We start from the raw sequence: 18,535 nt of genomic DNA, 5'->3' as shown, positions 1-18,535 counted from the left end.
AGCAGTGCCCCCCACCAGCTCAGGCTGCCCAGGGCCCCATCCAACCTGGCCTTGAGCGCCTCCAGGGATGGGGCACCCACAGCTTCTCTGAGCAGCCTGTGCCAGGGTCTCACCACCCTCTGAGTAAAAAATTTCATCGTAACAACTAATCTAAATCTCCCCTCTTTTAGTTTAAAGCCATTCCCCCTTGTCCTATCACTATTAAACCACATAAGAAGTCAGTCCCCCTCCTGCTTGTAAGCTCCCTTTAAGTACTGGAAGACTACAATGAGGTCTTTCCCAGAACAATCATCCTGAAATACCCAAGACCCGATTATGCAGATGACAAATGGCAACTGCAGGCAACATGCACTTTTAATGCAGCAGGCATTAGACATTTTTCACCAATTGGCTCTTCCAACAGCACTACAGTCCTACTGAAAAAAAAAAAAAAAAAGTCAACACAGATGAAAATTCCTTGCAATTAAACAGTAATCTGTTTCAGATCACTTCAGATGCACAATTAACTTACTGTCACTAAATGGTTACCAAAGACTCAGCTATTATTCCTACACTGAAGTAAAAAATTCACAATATGGCAAGTCTGTTCTTCCTTAATAATTGCCATATTTTAAAGATTAGCCCCAAATCATTTCCTTTGCTTTGGGCTCTGAGAACGGGAGCAGATGGAATACGTAGGTCTGTGTGTCTCAAGGCATGGAAATACACGTGGGCTGTACAGTGCCCTACTGTTTTCAGCTGGGCACTGCTTCAGAAGAGCCTGATTGTAGGCATTTCAATTAATTCTCAACCAAAAGGGGGGAAAGGAGCTTTGCATGGTTTCAGTGGAGGGAAGTGATGTTAGCCCTCCTCATGGCTGCTTAAACCATTATATTCTACCTCACATTCCCAAAATTCTACAAGCACTAAAGGGACATTCTAGGATCAGTCATTTGTTAACCTGCAGCACACTGCTGATGGATGTCTGTCCATATGCACTGTGTCACTGATTTGCATGTGCAAGTATAGCCAGAGCTGTTAGCAAATTTCAGAACAGGAACACCTTTCAGTTTGTATTTCCACAATAATTTGTGTATTCGATCCACCTAAAGAGGCAGAAGAAAAATCCTTATTTCAGTCACTATCAGAGCTGTCAGTGTTACCTTCATGCCTGCAGAATTAAGACTTCAGACTCTTGTATCTCTATTCCTGAAGCAAAAGGTAGCTCCAATACTTTATGGCTATGTCTGCTAACACAAGTGAAATTTATGGGGAGTTTTGTATTTTAGGAAAGAGGTAACAGCAATCTTTCTGGAATTAACTGTTATCCAGGCACACAAAAGAATGGCCACAGGATAATTTCCCTTCTCCTGCACTGTTTGAATGACATGGATGAGCATGTCAAATACTACAAACAAGCAGGAAACCAAAATGTGTCCTGCTCATGCTCCTGCTGCTGGTCACATGCCTGTTATGGTTCCCAGGGAAATAACTCTGTCTTATCTCTGGGTAATTAATTCATAGCTCAGTGCCTTTTTTCTTTCTTTCTTTTTTTTTTTTTTTAAAGGCGGGTGGAATAAGGCTAAAAAAAATGAGTGGAGGATGACGCTCTGCGTGACCCACATAGCTTGATGCTGCCTGGCTCGGCTAACGCAGCGCATACCGGGAGCACATCCCCACAAGGCCGCTTCCCTCTAGCCTTCTCCGCCACATGGAGGCACATGGCACCCCAAAGCTCTTGGAACACCGCCACGGGGGACGGCGTGAGGGATGATGCTCCGGGCCCCGCAACCTCCCCTTTGGGAGGCGTCCCCTGCTAGGGGCCCCGTGCGTGCTCTCCCCGGCGGGCCCCAGAGCCGTTTCCCCAGACCCCACCCGTGCGTGAGGCTGAGCGACCTCCGCACGAGAAGCGCAGGGAAGGCGCGGGGAAGGCGCGGGGAAGGCCGCCTCCCGCCGCCGGGGGCACCGCAGGCCGCCCTACCCTGCCCGGCCCCGCGGCCCGCCCACCGCCTGCCCGGCCCGCGCCTTCCCGGGGCCGCGGGGGGCCGCGCCGCCTTCCCGGCCGCCTATATAGGTGCGGCGGCGGCGGTGGTGGGGTGGTTGGGCGTTGCGGTGAGTGGCGGCGGCTGTGGGGGTAGGCTGGTCTTGTCCGCTTCGCAGAGCTTGGGGCGGCGGGCAGGGGGTGCAGGCGCGCAGCGGGCCCTGGGCGGCAGCCGGTTCTCCGCGGCCTGCGGCGCCGAGCGGGCTCGGAGCGGGGGCGGCTTCCTGTGTTCCTCCCTCCGTTCCTGGTGATGAGCAGCCGCCGCAGCAGCCTGCCGGGGCTGAGCCCGGAGTGCCCTGCTGCACGTGGGGCCGCTCTGACCTTGGCAGCGGAGTCCCGGTGTCGCTTCCCGCCCTCGGAGCTCCTTCGGGCCGGGTGTGGGGTGGAGACGCGTCTGGGGCGGGGGTGAAGGCCCTTCGGACCTGTTGACCTCGCTCATGCTTCTGTGATTGCAGGTCTGAGCTCTGGGTTTGCTGTAGAAGTGGCAGAGCAGTCGTTAACGTGGCATGTCCACAAGCGGTTTGTGATAGGATCGTGTTATCACAAAGAAGACACAGGAGTAGGTATGTACACGTGTAGTAACCCTAGTTTTGATCACTCTAAGTCTTCTGAAAGTGCAGTGTGCTCTTAGTAATCATGGGATCTTAAAACTTTTATACTCTCACAACATGATGTTTTTTCTTCTGCTGCCAAGCGTTCGGTGGCATGTGCTGCTCTGGGGACAGGCACTAGCTGATAGCGCTCGGTGTGGTACCTTCTGCTGAAGGCAGGTGGTGGGTGCTGTCTGGTAGTTCCCTTCATTCAGCGCTGCCTCGCTGATCTGACTTTCTGCTCTTCCTCTAAATGAGAAGCAAAGCTGTGATGTGCTGTGTGAACACTAATGAGGTGTGCGGGATAACGAGTGCAGCTTGGTCCTGGAGCCTCTCTTTTGTAATGAATGTCTAGCTTTTACTGTGTGATCAGCAGTGAGGCAGTTTAGTCTGTAACCACAGAAATACCAAGTGTTCGTGTCATTTATTACAAAATTAGGGTTTGTATGTGTTGCTTTTTTTTTTTTTACCGTATTTTGTTGTTTCATGCAATACATCTAAACAGATTGGATGTGTGAACTTACTGAGTGACAGTATTTGGCCTACTGATTTCTTAAGTTCTATGATTAATGAACATGTTCAGAGACAGGTTTTCTTAAAGCCTTGTTTGTACTTGAATGCCCATGCTTGTAACAAAGAGGGTGTAAAAAGGATGTGTTCTGTACAGTGTCTTTTGTAAGTCTTCCAACGTGACCTACAGGAAATTATATTTCCACTTCATATTACTCTGAAATACAGTTTGGGAAACAACAGGCTTCAAAAGAAGCATTACAGTGGGTAGAAGAATAGAAAATACTGTCTACTCTGTGTGAAGACAAGTTTACCAGTAAATGAGGCACTGATTCATGTGTGTGCTAGTGTTTTTTCAAGACCCGTGCAGCTTCTTTGACAGTAGTGCCAGCCAAGTGCTTAGCTCAGCAACATGGTTCTGAAACAGTGGGAGCTCTTTGGCTCACTGTTCTTACTCCAAATTACTCCAAATGAGCAGACTTGTCTTAACAGCTCACCCAGTAAAATTACCTTGCTGCAAGCTTGAAAACTGAATTCTTTTGAATGTTTTCTTTGAAACTGTTGCCTTTGTATTTCTGCTTTCCAGCTGCCTTCCTGAGAGATAAGCTATAGTTCTTATTTTACTTTATAATATGCAGTTGTGTAAGGACTTGCACTGGGAACACGACAGCTGGATGCAATTCTGGATGTTCGTATTCACCGTTTTCCACTTGTATCTTCTGAGAGCCACATAGAAATACCTAGCATGCCTGTATCTGTGTGATCATGCATGTAGTTTTTGAACTGCTGTTCACTGTAAGTAGAACAATTCTATTTTGCTTTATAGCCGGGGAGCCAAGACAAGAAGTTATTCCTACTGGTTGGCCTTGGACATCTGATGGAGATGCTGCTTCTGTAATCACTAGAAAGGTAATAGTCAACAGTGTTCCCTGGAGCTACTCTTTATGTGAGAGATCTGAGAATGCTAGAAACTGGAAAGCAGAAATAAACGGAAGCAAGTGGTGATACTCCAGAGGATTTGCCTAATGTGGCAGAAGTAATCAAAATACAGGTACACTACATTTCAGTTCAGCCCTGGGGACAAGCGTGCTCTGTTCCCAACTACTTTGAAACAAGCTGAAGGGAAACGAAAGCATTCATGTGGTGCTCTTGCCTGTCTGTTGTGAATTGTGTGTGCTTCATCTCACTTTTCCCTCAGGAGGAAAATATCTTGACACCTTCCAGGAAACTGGGGACTTTTCACTCTGCAGTAATCAATAAACAAGTGTGAAGCATGAGGATCAACTCTGCTCTTCAGGCTGCTATTGACCTCACAGCAGGAGCTGCAGGTAATGCTGAAGAGAACTTGATGGGTCAAAATCTCTGAGGGACTGTTCTATTACCTTTGATAAGTGTTAAAGAGCAATTTCCCACTGCTTACAGAAATGCTGCTTATAGAATGAAAAGGCAGAAGGAAGGCTTTATCTAGTGCGCTGTTACAACTGGTTTAAACAAATTCATCTTTTTTGCCCATACTATAGCTATTGCAGTCGGTCCTTTTATTGCAGTATTAATGGTGTTTAGTTATTGGAGGTCAGTTGCCAGAGTGGAGTTAACCTCAGTGCACTGATAAGGTTAAGAGTAACAGACAATAAGAGTCCAGTGTACCACCTTCATGAAGCATTTGCTCTTCAACAGGTTTTGCCCTGTGAATGCTTGCATTGTTAGTCTTTGCACAATGCTAAAGGCAAGGCAATACTCTGTTTCACTGTGAGGGAAGACTATTTCTGCTACTATTCCTTTATTGCCTCAGGAAAATCTCTTTTTAAAATCTATCTTAATCTCTTAGCTTTCAGTGCTTTGTATTTTTGTTGTGGGGTTTGCTTGCTTATTTTGTTTTGTTTCTGTAGGGAATGAGGGGTGGAGGTGCCTTTTTTTTTTTCTCTCAAGAGTAGCTATCTGCTTTATTTTCCATGGTGTCACCTTGTTTTCTGTGCAGTTCTTGACAGTTTTACTGGTGTTCCTTGGTTTTTAACTGGGAGATGTGGTTGCTTTCCTTCCCAGCACTTCAGCTTGAGAATGCTGTTCTTAACATCCAGGGCAGTGGAGCACTCTGACTTCCAGAGTTGAAGCCTGGTTTGTCTCTTCTTGGCTATTCCAAGAGCTGGAAGCTAGCATTAGCTTGGAAATCTGTTTGCTTGGTGGTACTCTCTCATGCTCACATTCAGGCAAAATGCATGCACTTGAGGTTTGCCTGTTTGGGATTTTTTGTTGTTGTTTTGTTTTCTCAATAGAGGTGAGGGAGTGTTAGAACTTTCCATGCCATTCTTTCTTCTGGTATAGTTCTACTTCTTTCAGATAGGATGAAGAAATTCAGACCTTTTTTCAATGTGATTTCAGAGGTCCTAAATCATTGTTCTTGTTCTTCGGTTTTGTTTGCTACTTTTGTTGTAACAGATGGTTTTGCTGTTTCTCTTGTATTTGTTTCCCACGTTCTTAGCCCATACTTGCTCAGTACTGCCTGTGTTCACTGGCTGTACCTGTTGCTGTTACCTGTGTGTATCAGCACCCTTTAGGAAGTGTATTTATCTAGGCAAACAGCTTGTTCCTGAGCAAATGCATAACCTGATCTTACCTTCCTCTACAAATAGTCTCGACTAGCTGATAAGTAGTGCTGTACTGGGGCAAGTAAATTCTGAGCCATAATAAATAAGTCCTTTATGTGCCTTTGGGTCATAGTCCCTTGGCTAGGATCTGAGCAACCTACAGCAGGACTCTTCTCACCACGCTGCTGTTACTACTAGGACCACACTTGTCTAAGCTTTCAAGTGGAGTTAGTTTTTGCATGTTTGTTTTTGTAGTCGTTTTACTGCTTACTGAAGAAACTTTTTTCCTTAATATTTATGAGATATTAACCAGGATTTTCTTTCTTGAGGCTTATGAAGTTCATTGCTGTACTTCCTTGGTCTTGTGCCTTCTCCAAAGACGCTGTAAGAAGAGCACTTTCTCTTTTTAGAACAACCGTTCAGTCAGCTCCCATTTTTCCAGCTATGGATTCTCAACGCCATTGCTGGTTGTCTTGGACTTCTTCCAACAGCCATTATTTTATGACGTGTATATTTTAGGTCTACCCTTACACAGGAACCTAACACTTGTCCTGGAGATACCTTTCTTGGCTTTCTCACAAGTGGCATTTGCTGAGCCTTTCCAGAGTTCTGCACTGCTTTTTGTCAAGACTTGTGTGGCTGTTACTGCTCCTTGGTTATCCCTCCCAGAACAAGCAGCTCTTCATGCTTCTCTGTATGACTTGCTGTGGAACTTGCAGTGATCCACCTGGTTGAGAATCAGGTTTTGTGAGAGCTGGGTTCCTGAATTCTTCTTAGAGCCCCAGAGTGCCTTTTTGCAGAGGAACAGCAACAAATATGTTTCCAAAGAGTAAAATGGGTTGAGAATCACCCCAGTTAAACAAGCATTTGCTTAGCCTTTGTCTCTCTTCTTAGAAGAAAAATAACTGCTTACATACACACATCTGTTTTTACTTCAGTGTCTTTATCTGGATTATCTGGATTTACAGATAATTCTTTCAGTTCAATAATAATAAAAAAAACTGTCTTGTTGTTCTGCCCTCATTAGAGCATGTTTGTGTCAATGGTACTATGTTGAAAGGTTTCTGTTGTAGGATGGTTCTTTCTTTTTAAAAGCAAAGCCATATGACAGACACTTGTCATATGCTTCCTATTAAGTGTCGGGTCCCAACAGGTTGCTACCAATGTACTCTCATAATTCTTATTGAAACAGATTGTGTAACTTCTTCTGCAGGCTACTGAATTGAGTTGGATTTCACAGAAGAATACTATAGTGAGGGCAGAGTGGTTATTGATGGCACTGGTGGAAGTACCTCACAAGTTTGTAGGGTACTGACCTTGCAGTTCAGTTTGGAAAAGATAACTGCTTACACCGTTCCAATATATAGGAATACAGGTGAAGAAACTTCATCTAAAGTTTTGAAGGGAAGGACTTGCATCTATAGTTCTCAATTTATAATGTGTCATCAGTTTTTAGCACTTTGTCAGCAGTGTTGGTCTCATCCTGGAGGAGTCTGCCTCACCTGGTTACAAATCATTCAGTTCTGTTATTGCTGGAACATAGAATCAGATGGCTTCTGATCCACTGTGTTAATAAGCGAAAACGTTGCTTTTCAACTCATCACAAATGCCTTGATTGCCAAAGAATAGCTCTAATTAAGTACTCCTTTATAGAAGTGAACTGATGAATTTAGATGCTTGCCCTTATTAAGGTAGAGACGTGCTTACTGAGAGTCAAGCAAATGCTCTTTTTATGCAGGATTTTTCTTCTTCAGGAGACTAAGTTCACCACTGACAATGGATGCTATTGTGCTAAATTTAGTGCAGTTGTCTCTTCCTACACAGAACTGATTCGTCTTTGCTTTCTGCATGACTTTTCTAGTAATGTTTGTGTGCAGACCCTTCAGTTGTGATAACCTTCAGTCACCCTCTTGCACTGCTTGCTTAGGTGGGACAGCCTGCGTGGTGACTGGCCAGCCCTTCGACACAGCAAAGGTGAAGATGCAGACGTTCCCTGACATGTACAAGGGAATCGTTGACTGTTTTGTGAATACCTACAAACAAGTGGGATTTCGAGGCTTCTACAAGGGGACCACACCTGCTCTGGTAGCCAACATTGCGGAGAACTCCGTTCTTTTCATGTGCTATGGGTTTTGCCAACAAATTGTGAGAAGAATTGTTGGAGTAGACAGGAAAACAAAGCTCAGGTCAGTAACAGCAATCTGTTTTGTATTTGAAACAAACTGCGGGGAAAAAGATCACACAACTGCTACTTGCAAACGTTTTCTAGGTGCAGCTGCTATCCCAGTATCTTTCTGCCAAAATTCAGTGGATTGTGTTTTGAAATGTAGATCTTTATGCTAGGATGTGGTGTCTTACTGTGCCAGAGCCATCTCGTCACTGCAGCTGACTGGCTTAGATGTTTGCAACTCAACTGAAATGTTCAAGACCTGGAACGCTTTACCAGAGTAACTGAGCATTGCAACTTCTGATGCCCAAGCTGTTCTGATTTTGGGGGGGGAAGGGGGTAGTGGTTCCTCTTACGGGGAAGCATACTGAGGGGATTGAACACTCTTTTATTTAACAGGTTTTGTTTTCTTTTTTTTTCCCCCAAGTTTCAAAGGCTTGAACATAATGTTGGTTAGACCAGAGGATCCTTTAAGCACAGTGTGTTGTTGACAGCACTGGCAATAAATGGTTGTCTAATAGATGAGAAAGAAGAAAGAAAGTATTTAATGCTTCCTCTGAGTCCTCTGTCAGTGTATATTCTTAGTCCAGAGGACTTACTGATCCTGATGTGACTTTTAATCAGTGACTTCGGATCTCTTTCAAAGCACTTGTCCAGTCTCCCCTTGAGTTCTTGGAAGGTCCTGCACCAGATGATAATTACTAATTCTGTAACTGGAAGAGATGGGGAGCAGCTGGTGCTCAGCCAGTGTCTCTGTGTCATTTGGATCTCACAGATAGGTTTGGATTTTCTAGAGTCCTATTTCTCTGTGCCTCTCCTCCCACCCAAGTCTCTTCAAGCCCTCCTGGTGCCTGAACAATCGAAGTCATTCCTTTAGCTGTCCCAGCTGCCTTTCTCTGAAACTACTATAGTACCAAAGCATCTGGGTTTTAAACTCATGAGACCAGAGCTGTGCAGAATATTCATGGTGTGAACAAGCCATGGATTTATGCACTGGCATCATGATCATGATCTCCTTCTAACTAGGATGGCTTTTCTCCAGGTGTCTCTCTTCCAGCTGTCCGTGAGCCAGCAGTCTGTGTGTCTTACTCTTAAGCATTTCTCAAGCTACGTCTTTGGTTCAGTAGTGAGAATAACTGCACCTTCTCCATCTATGCACTGCACCACAGTGTTTAAAAGACTTCTCATACTGTCCTAGCTCCATTTCTTCCAAGAGAGATGCAAGGCTGAGCCTCATTCAGCTTCTTATTAATAGCTTTGTTCTGCCTTCTGTCACTTGCATCTCCAGAAGTAGCTGGGGGAGGCCGTGATTTTGTTTTAGATCTCTGACATGACATAGCTACCTGAGTGAAGGCAGCTATGTCATCTATCTAAAAGTGGCGTTACATTTGGCATTCTCTCCTGCCCCGTGTTAAGTTGTGCTGTATCTTAATACTAAGGCCTGATAGGAGAAAATAGGAGATGATGAAACACATCCAGTGCATTTCTCCCTATTCTCACTTTGGAAGAGCCAAGAAGTATTTATAGTATGTTATCGGGGGGGTAAGGAACTGCGGTGGCTGTCTTCCAAATGAGACAAATAAAGAACTATAACTCCCTCCACTGCCTTCGTTGTTTTAAAAAATGTTGTGCTGTCTTACCCTGAAATAGAAAACTTTTAAAAGCATAAGCTGAGGTGAACCTGACCTTACATTTACCAAAGCAGTTGCTACCTTAGTTTGGTTTTGTTTTTATTAAGCTTTTTGGTAGCATGTCCAAACGGCTTGGAAGTAAGCTTTCCTCCCTGTGTTCAGGGGTACCCTGGTCAAAACACTTGTAAGGACATTTACAAAATACCACTTTCTCCAGTTGAAGAAATACATGCCACTGATGCACAAGTCAGAAAGAAAACAAATAAAATGCTGAATTCTAGTTCTCTTTTAATATCCATTGAGTCCAACCAAACTGATCTCATCCCATGCTAAAGTCTAAACTGAGGCAACTATTATCCTTGGTCACCTCAGTTTGACTTTCTCTGTACGTGACAAGTCATCTTAAGTAGATTGCTTTCTTTGAAAAACAAGAAAAATGCCATTAGTCGAAGGAGCAGCAATGTTAAAGAGAGGATGATTCTTGCTCCTGTGCTGTGTAGTCAAAACTTTCCAGAAAAAATACTGAATTATTCATTTTGAGTTGAAAGGGAACTTGAACAGGGTTCAAGGCTGATCACTTGTGCCTTGAGGCTCCCTATGTTGAAGACCGAAGCCTGGATGGCAGGCCTTGCTGAACTGTTGTATAAAGAATTAAAAAGCAGGACAGGCAAAAGTAGAAGAGCTCTGAATTATGGCAAAGATTTGTTCTAGCTTTTCACGTGTCAGAGCTCTCTTCAAGTCTGATAACATCTAGGTTATCTCCCAAAAGGAGACTGGATTCTATGTACCCTTTAGCATGTAGTTAGGAGGCACCTCTTCCATGTTTTCTTATCCTAACTTCTTGTTGTGTAACTCTACTGCCTTCCTTTAGTTCATTGCTGAATGAATGCAGGGCTCAGCCTCACACTGCATTTTAACTCTGCCTTGCTCTGTCTTGTGCTCTAGTGGGTTTCTTCTCAGGTCTCTGTTCTATCAAATTGTGTGTGCTGCAGGAGGGTTGTGTGAGCAGTGCTGTCATTTCATATTTACTGTGTATTACTCAGTTGCTGCTCTGCAAAGTTGACTTCTTCCAGTCTGACCGTTCTCATCACTGCCATGTCTGAATATGTCAGATATGTTGTGTGATATTGTTAGATATTGTTTCGTGTCTTGATTTAAGTTTCATGATGGTTCTGTGGGGTGGGAAGTTGTAGCTTTCATCTCCAGTGCTGTGGGTGTGTAAATCCACACACAGGGCAAATGTCTCCTTTGCATGGAAAGAGGTTCTGTGCAGCAGCAAGGCCAGTCCCTGCTGTACTGCTCCTCCGGCTCTGAAGGGAAAGAGAAGCTTTGCTTGCTTTTCTGCGCTGGTGTGCAGAAAATTCTTTAATAACCTTATCGGTGTCATTGACAGTGGAGTTGAGTGCAACCTCAGAAAGTTTGCAGATGACACCAAGCTGTGCGGTGCAGCCAACACAGCAGAGGGACGGGATGCCATCCAGAGGGACTTAGACAGGCTGTGCAGTGGGCCCAAGTGAACCTCATGGGGTTCAATGAATTCAAGTGCAAGATCTTGCACCTGGGTCAAGGTAACATCCATTACCAGTACAAGCTGGGGAATGAGAGGATTGAGCACGGTCCTGCTGGAAAGGACCTGGGGGTACTGCTGGATGGGAAGCGGGACATGAGCCAGCAATGTGCCTACACAGCCCAGAAAGCCAACCCTATCCCGGGCTGCATCCAAAGCAGCGTGGCCAGCAGGGTGAGGGAGGTGATCCTGCCCCTCTGCTCTGTGCTGGTGAGGCCTCATCTAGAGTACTGCGTCCAGATGTGGCGTCCTCAGTGCAGGAGAGACATGGACCTGTTGGAGCACGTCCAGAGGAGGGCCACAAAAATGATCCAAGGGATGGAACACCTCTCCTACGAGGACAGGCTGAGAGAGCTGGGGCTGTTCAGCCTGGAGAAGAGAAGGCTGCGGGGAGACCTGAAAGTGGCCTTTCAGTATCTCCAGGGGGGCTGTAAGAAGGAAGGGGACAGACTCTTTAGCAGGGTCTGCTGTGACAGGACAAGTGTAAATGGTTTCAAAGTAAAAGAAGGAAAATTTAGATTGGCTATAAGGAAGAAGTTTTTTACAGTAAGGGTGTTGAGGCACAGGCTGCCCAGAGAGGTGGTGGATGCCCCGTCCCTGGAGACTTACAAGACGAGGCTGGACCATCCCCTGGGCAACTTGATCTAGCTGTGGCGTCCTCATTCATTGCAGGGGAGTTGGACTAGATGGCCTTTAAAGGTCCCTTCCAACTCCAAAGATTCTATGATTCTACCCAATATACCTCTGCAGGAGCCTGTTCAGGTGTATGGTAAAGCAGTGCAATCCTGGAGTGCCAGCCTCTGATTCCCGGCAGCTCACCAGTGCATTCTTTGCAATATGTTTAAGGTCACCACCGAGTCCCACTGTGAGTTCACAGCTTGCAGTGCTGTTTTATTCAGTAGCATGGTTCATGTTTGTCTGCACTATCAATTCACGTGGTTGCATTTGTGGCAGCACATCCATTGTGGTGAATTATAGTGGTCCACTGTGCCTTCGTTTCAGACATGTAGCATCTCCCACCAAAACCCTTTATTATTACTGGTAAGGTGAATTTGAGAACGGGGACATCTACAGAAGGCACTTACTGCTCTTACTCTCTTCGCAGCAGTAACTAGTCCCCAAAAGCTATGCAGTAAACACTCCAGTCCATGGGAATTCTTGTAAAAGCCAGGAGGAAGGCACTATTTGAGGTAGATGTGAAAATGGGATGAGTTCTGTCATCCATCTCCATCCTTCAAACTACCACCCTCCTCCACTGAGGCCCCTTCCCCAGAACTGTCCTTCAATCTGTCGGTAACGTTTCAGGTGCACGTTCGGAAGCTGGCTGCCAGCACGTGGCTGTGCTGCACTGAAGGCAGCACTCAGAACCTCGTGCCTTCCTCTCTTGCAGTGACCTGCAGAACGCTGCCGCGGGCTCCTTCGCCTCTGCCTTTGCCACGCTCGTCCTGTGCCCCACGGAGCTGGTGAAGTGCCGGCTGCAGGCCATGCACGAAATGCAGTTGTCGGGAAAGATAATGCAGGGACAGAAGTAAGTATAGGTCACGTTCGGTGCCTCTGAGTCCTTTCTGTGTGCGTTCATTATTTTTAATTCTGTCATTTCTTTAGTGCCACACTGGTAATGTGCTGTTAGCCAGAGAAGAGCTGTGATGAGGGGGGCACAGTGCATGCCCGGAGACCCCACAGGTGCTGGTAAAGATAGTGCCAGTGACAGACCCTAGGCAGGACCTAGTTCTAAGTTTTACGTAGGTCCCGCTCTCTGCACCCTTGTCTAACTCTTTTAATTGTTTATTTTCCATCATCTCGTTATTGAGTCGTTAAGCATCGCTAACGGGATCACCCTCTCTCTCAGCACAGTTTGGTCAGTAGTGAAGAGCGTCATCCAGAAGGACGGTCCCCTCGGGTTTTACCGTGGCCTGTCGAGCACTTTGCTGCGGGAAGTCCCCGGCTATTTCTTCTTCTTCGGAGGGTATGAACTGAGCCGGACGTTCTTTGCCTCTGGGAGATCGAAAGACGAATTGGGTACGGTGCCCTTTTCCAGGTGGATTCCAGCATGTTGTCGTCGGGCACATAAGGGAAGGGGGGTGTATCTGCAAGGGATGATGCGCAGCAGATGTAAAACAAAGGGAACTGGACGTACAGAATACAGAGACCTGCACTTAGTGCACACGCAGTAATGAATTACTGAAATCGTCCGTTTCTAAGAGAGCAGGATGCACTAAATGGAAAACAAATGCAGTAAGGTAACAGTAGTATTACAGAACTTCAGCTCCACCACGTAATGCCTCTGAACTACTTCATCTCAGAGGCTGTTTGGAATGAGACTTGAAGTCTTCTGCAGCAGTGCGTCATACAAACGTATGCCGACTTTTAGATGCCATTACAGTGACAGTAAGAGAGCACATTAAAAATCAGACATTAAAAAAAAAGGAGATGTCAGTGGAGAACAGAGACTGTCTGTCTCCTCAAAGACTGAACAATAATACTTTGTCTTGCTGGGAGGTTGTACTTCAGCTGTGTGAATTCTGAGCTCTGTTGTTGCAAAATATTCTTTAAAATGTGATCTGAAACACAAAGTGAGTTTGCATCACGAAAAATGACTGAGCATGTAGTAATTTCACTGCGCCAAGTAAATCTCTGTATAGGTGATCGCTGTCACTGCGACATTTCTCTTAACTGTTTCATAATTAACACTGGAAAGTGATTAGAGGTGTGAAAGGAGTGGTGTTAGTTTGGTTAATAGTCACAACAGAGCTCTGAGCTGTGCTTTCTTAGCATAGCAAATAAACTAAAAGGCATTCCTTTGTAACCTTTGAGCTTCTGGCTAGACTTGCAACATAGCAGTGGCTTAAAATTAACTTAGAGCTTTCTGAGGGGGCAGAAACTGCTCTCTGGTGTGAGCGCGTTCCTCTGTGTTCTCTTTGACTCCTGTAGTTGAAATAATGCAATGTGGACGTTGGGAAATGTTTTGCGGTATGCGTAAAAGCTCGTTTCTTAACCCTAGGTCCCATTCCTTTGCTGCTCAGTGGAGGTTTTGGAGGCAGCTGCCTGTGGATCGCTGTGTATCCTGTGGACTGTGTCAAATCTAGAATTCAGGTTCTTTCAATGGCTGGAAAGCAGACGGGCTTCATGGGAACATTTGTAACTGTTGTGAGAACTGAAGGTGAGTGTGCAGGATATCAAGGGATGCCGTAGGGCTGCAGATTCAAACCTATTCCCTCCAGCACCAAAAACTGCTTAATAAACCTTGTCCCTTGATAATGGAAAGTCTCTAACCCGTGACAGTTTCTAGCAGAACTATTGTTGCTTCTCCTAGCTTGGGAAGCTTGGAATCTAGAAGCTGAGACCTACTTCATTCTGCCATACTTATTGGGTCAGGAAACAATTCCCTTTTAAGCTAACAAAAAATTATCAGGCATTAAAAGATACCAGTAAATTTCATTACCTACGCATAAAAACTGAAGGAACCAGTTAATTTCAACCAGTTAATTTCAGCACACATTCTTTCCTTTACCTGTAGAAGTTGATCTGTCGCTGCCTGAGAGCTGTGTGATAAATGAGTCTGATGTAGACTGGCAACTTGGAGCTTCTGCCCAAGTGTGTTCTCTCTGGAAAGGGCCTGTACCAGGCACTCCAGATGATGGTGTAAGAATGTAAATGGCAGTAGATGTGATTCCTGATCCTGTTCCTGGGGAAGATACTCATCAGAGCAGAGGTGTAACTTGGGGTTTGGCTCAAAAGTAGTCCTGCCCTTCTTTCTGCCAGCTGTGGTACAGCTGCTAGGAACTGCATCCTCTGGTGACTGAGGGAGCCTTCTGAAGATCCCGTCATGTGTGAGATAGGCTTCTAATGTAAGCACCTAGAGTTAAAAAGCTAAGCTCATGTTGTAACTCTAAGATACTCCTATATCAATATCCAGCAGCTCTCCAGTTAGCTGCTACAGCAAAGACTTCAGCTGCGTGTGTGTGTGTGTGTGTGTACATGTGCAGAACCATAACTTCAGTGCCCTTGAAAGCTAGAAGCACAGCAGCTGATGCTAATAGGCATTATAATGAATTGCTAACCAGCTCTAATTTCATTTCCAGGTGTACTTGCCTTGTATTCTGGACTAAAGCCAACTATGATCCGTGCATTCCTGGCCAATGGGGCACTGTTCCTTGCCTATGAGTACAGCCGGAAACTTATGATGAAACAGATAGATTCTTACTGATACCTTCTGGCAAACAGAACAACCCTTTGAAGAAGTGATCAAAGCCTGTAGAACTTATCATGATCCGAGAGCAGTACCAGATCACTGACGTGATCTGTCACATGATTTTAGGAACTCAATTCCAGTTTAGGATTTGTAATCTTTTAAATTCAGATTATTTTTTATGGAGAGGTGTACATGCTTCTTGAATCAGACTGGCAGGACTGTCTCCATCTTGCAGTTTCTGCACTGGGTACACTGCACATCATAAATGTCTTTTCCTGCCTGCAATGGTGCTAAAAAGACACATTGGATTTAATGTTACGGGCAGCACAGGCTGTGATTTAAGGCAAAGCACTGCTTCAAAGCCTCTGCTGTAGCTGCTATATTTCCCATCTCTTGCTGGCAATATCTGATTTTAAGTAATTCCATTCTTCTCTAATCTTACTCAGTATGGCTTATACTTACTGAGTAGGGCTGTCATTTTCCAACTCTCTTCTTCCTGTGACTCTCCAGGATCACTGCAGCTGGTTCATGACTTGCATACTCTGGCACACCCATGGCCTTATAGAAGCAGGAAGCATTTACCCCCTACTTTTTCTTTTCTATGGGCTATAGCTGAGATACAGTTGCATTTGAGATAAAATATGAAGTTACTGGGTATAAGGAGTCAATGCAGCATTTGTAACAATTTTTCACTACAGGAGGTGCTGAATTATGCTAAATATCACTGAATTATATTAATAGAAGAGGGCTGCTGGAAACAGCAGCTGGTTCAAGGCAGAGAGATGGAACGTGCAAGCTCAGGGTTAAGTCACCTTGATGGAGATGAGTCTGTGTGCTCAAAGGATGGGAAGCTGAAGAGGAACAGAAAGCCAGAGCCAAGTTCTTGAAGACAGCTGACAGCATGGGCTTCAACTTACTTCAGCTGGAGCCCTGCCTTATGTGCCACTTGCTGCAGCTCTTCAGCTGAGTGGAAAATACTCGAAGTCATGGGCCATTCACATCACCCTCAGGCCTGGAGGGCACATCTGCTTTCTCTTGACATTCGCTTAAATATGCAATTTGAGGCCAGTTAGTGTTACCCAAAATGAAATAATAGCACCTACTTCTCTAGACACTCCCTTCATTTCTCTAAGCAGCAGCCTACTGCCAATCCTGAAAGAAGACAAAGCAAGTCTCAGCACAAGGCAGTTCATAAACCAAGCCTGGAGTTGTAGGGAGAGATATTGCCTCCATGGTGGTATAACACACCCACCCTTTGGCACAGGCAAGCTCCCCTCTTGGCTAGCTGCACTTTGACCCATCACACAGAAATGAGCAACCTGTCACAGCAACTGCAGCTTGCCCATAAGTGACAGCTCACTTCCATGCTGTGGCCTGTTTCATACCCCCCAAAAAGAGGAAAAAAGCTGTAGACACAGAGGAAAACGTCTCACTGCTTCTTGTGATGGAGCCAGAGTATACCTGAATGGGCTACTGGCCTCTGCTGGAAGGCTGTTACTGCAGGTCCACAGGTCCTTTGTGCTTCACCAGCCTCCAGGTGCTGCTCAAACTTCCCCCACACCCACGAAAGCCCACGAAAGGGGCAGTTACAAACTGTGTGTGGCTGAAGAGGCTCTTGCACCCCTTTACCTCAACTCACCGGTACATGTAGCAGTAACACTGCACAAAGGCCATTCTTTAAAAAGGAGCTTATGGCAAAGGTTTAAATAATTCAGGTACAAGGGCAGGATTTCAGGAGTGCTAAGCTTTCTCCTTCTCAAAGTTGTTTACCCAAGGGAAACATCATCTTTGTATGGGGTTGTAATAATCATGAGAAGCTGATAACAGAATCCATGCCAGTGGAATACTGAAATCTATTTCTTAGATTTGTCTTTGCTTTCATTTTATAAAGCTCAGTTGCAATGTTTAATTAAAGCAATAGGGGCTTCAAGAGAAGCAAGAGTTTCAGAGCTACTGGCAGCAAGAAGCTGGTGGCAGGAACAGATGTGCATTTTGAGGGTTTACCTTTCGAAGTTGAACCAAGCAGCAACTTTACAGCTGCAGTTCAGCTGTCCACAGGTATTGGTTGTTCAGCTGAGAACTTCGTAATGTTGTTACAGGAATTCATGGCAATAAAGTTTGATTCAACTGACTAGTGGGCTTAGTCCTTCAGTAACACCCAGCTTCTCCAACAGAGGCAAGAGGCTCAATTTAGTATCACCACCCCTCTAGAATTAAAGAGCATTTCAGAAACAGAGTTTATAAAGCCCTCACATTTGAGTATGAGCTATAAGAAGGTGCTGAGAAACAACTGTTTATTTTACATAACCCCCTATGGGAAATAACCATAGCTTAGCCCTCAGCCTGCTGCTTTGCCAGTACCAAAGTCAGTTCTATCAGTTTACTTCACATTCCCAGTAGTTAACATGATGCTCCTGGCAGGAGTCCAACACAGGCTGACTCAGGTCACCTAAGGTCCCCAAAAGCAAAGGATGAGCGTCCACTGCACTGCAGCAGAGGTTACTGCTATAGGAAGTTCAGCAACTACTGCTCACAGTCCTTGGATCTCTGCAGTGAGGTGCAGGGCAGCTCTTGTTACAATTATTTTGTTACTCGTTCCTGCTTACAATACATAAGTGCATACTTCAGCAATGCAAAAAAAAAAAAAACCCTGACTTGTTGCTGTTACAGCCTTCACAAGCAGGAAGGACAACCTCAAGTGACCTGCAGCTGATTAGAAAGGGCAGTCTAGGTGAACGCTATCTCATTGCCAGAGCTAAGCTAGAAGGAACTCGGTCATCAGACACTTCCAGCTGCAATAAAACGGCGTTGGATTCCAGCTCCTAGTACGCTCGGTCTGCGCTGAAAGGCCCTGTCCTCTTACTCAGTCGCCCTCTAGCGAGGGAACTTGGGTCTCGCTCCTTTATAAGGGGAAATGTCGTTGCCCTCAAGCCAGTAGCAGAGCACTAACTCCACTGGCATCCCTTCACCTTCAGACGCAGCTCCAGTGACATCTCACTGCACCCGTCCACGTGTAGCAGCTGAGTGACTCAGGCCCACGGCACTCTGCTGATGGAAGCGCTAAGCATCTGTAGAACACACGTCCCAAGTAAGTTTCAGACCTCTGTACTTGTAGTGCTCAGAGAAGCAGCTTCCAACTAGATGGGAGCTTCAGCACCACGCTTCTAAACAGCAGCAACATCCAAACTCAGGTCCCCATACCTACCTCAGTTAAGCATCTGGAAGGTATGGGATCCCTCCGCCTACTTCACTAATGGGGCATTAGCTACTGTA

At 45.4% G+C, this 18,535-nt stretch overlaps 1 protein-coding gene and 1 long non-coding RNA gene across 5 annotated transcripts; one reads left to right on the top strand and one right to left on the bottom strand.

Moving 5' to 3' along the window:
- LOC110388169 lies at positions 193 to 1,978 on the bottom strand. The gene is made up of 3 exons (XR_002432813.1): positions 1,643 to 1,978; positions 941 to 1,085; positions 193 to 413 (listed from the first exon to the last, which is right to left on the bottom strand). It is a non-coding gene; the product is annotated as an uncharacterized LOC110388169 (long non-coding RNA).
- SLC25A15 (solute carrier family 25 member 15) lies at positions 1,965 to 17,393 on the top strand. Of its 4 annotated transcripts, none has more exons than XM_021377093.1 (9): positions 1,965 to 2,091; positions 2,476 to 2,583; positions 3,947 to 4,029; positions 4,319 to 4,448; positions 7,633 to 7,891; positions 12,461 to 12,598; positions 12,920 to 13,089; positions 14,072 to 14,230; positions 15,153 to 17,393. In XM_021377093.1, exons 4-9 carry the CDS (start codon positions 4,394 to 4,396, stop codon positions 15,275 to 15,277), a joined length of 906 nt encoding a protein of 301 aa, XP_021232768.1. In that variant the 5' UTR covers positions 1,965 to 2,091; positions 2,476 to 2,583; positions 3,947 to 4,029; positions 4,319 to 4,393; the 3' UTR covers positions 15,278 to 17,393. The 4 variants fall into 4 exon arrangements, with proteins under 4 accessions (XP_021232768.1, XP_021232785.1, XP_021232777.1 ...); XM_021377110.1 differs by having other exon boundaries at positions 2,003 to 2,053; XM_021377102.1 differs by having other exon boundaries at positions 2,014 to 2,113.

Source organism: Numida meleagris, chromosome 1 (genome assembly GCF_002078875.1).
Source record: "Numida meleagris isolate 19003 breed g44 Domestic line chromosome 1, NumMel1.0, whole genome shotgun sequence".
Lineage (NCBI taxonomy): Eukaryota > Metazoa > Chordata > Aves > Galliformes > Numididae > Numida > Numida meleagris.
This window is presented reverse-complemented; position numbering and strand designations above follow the sequence as displayed.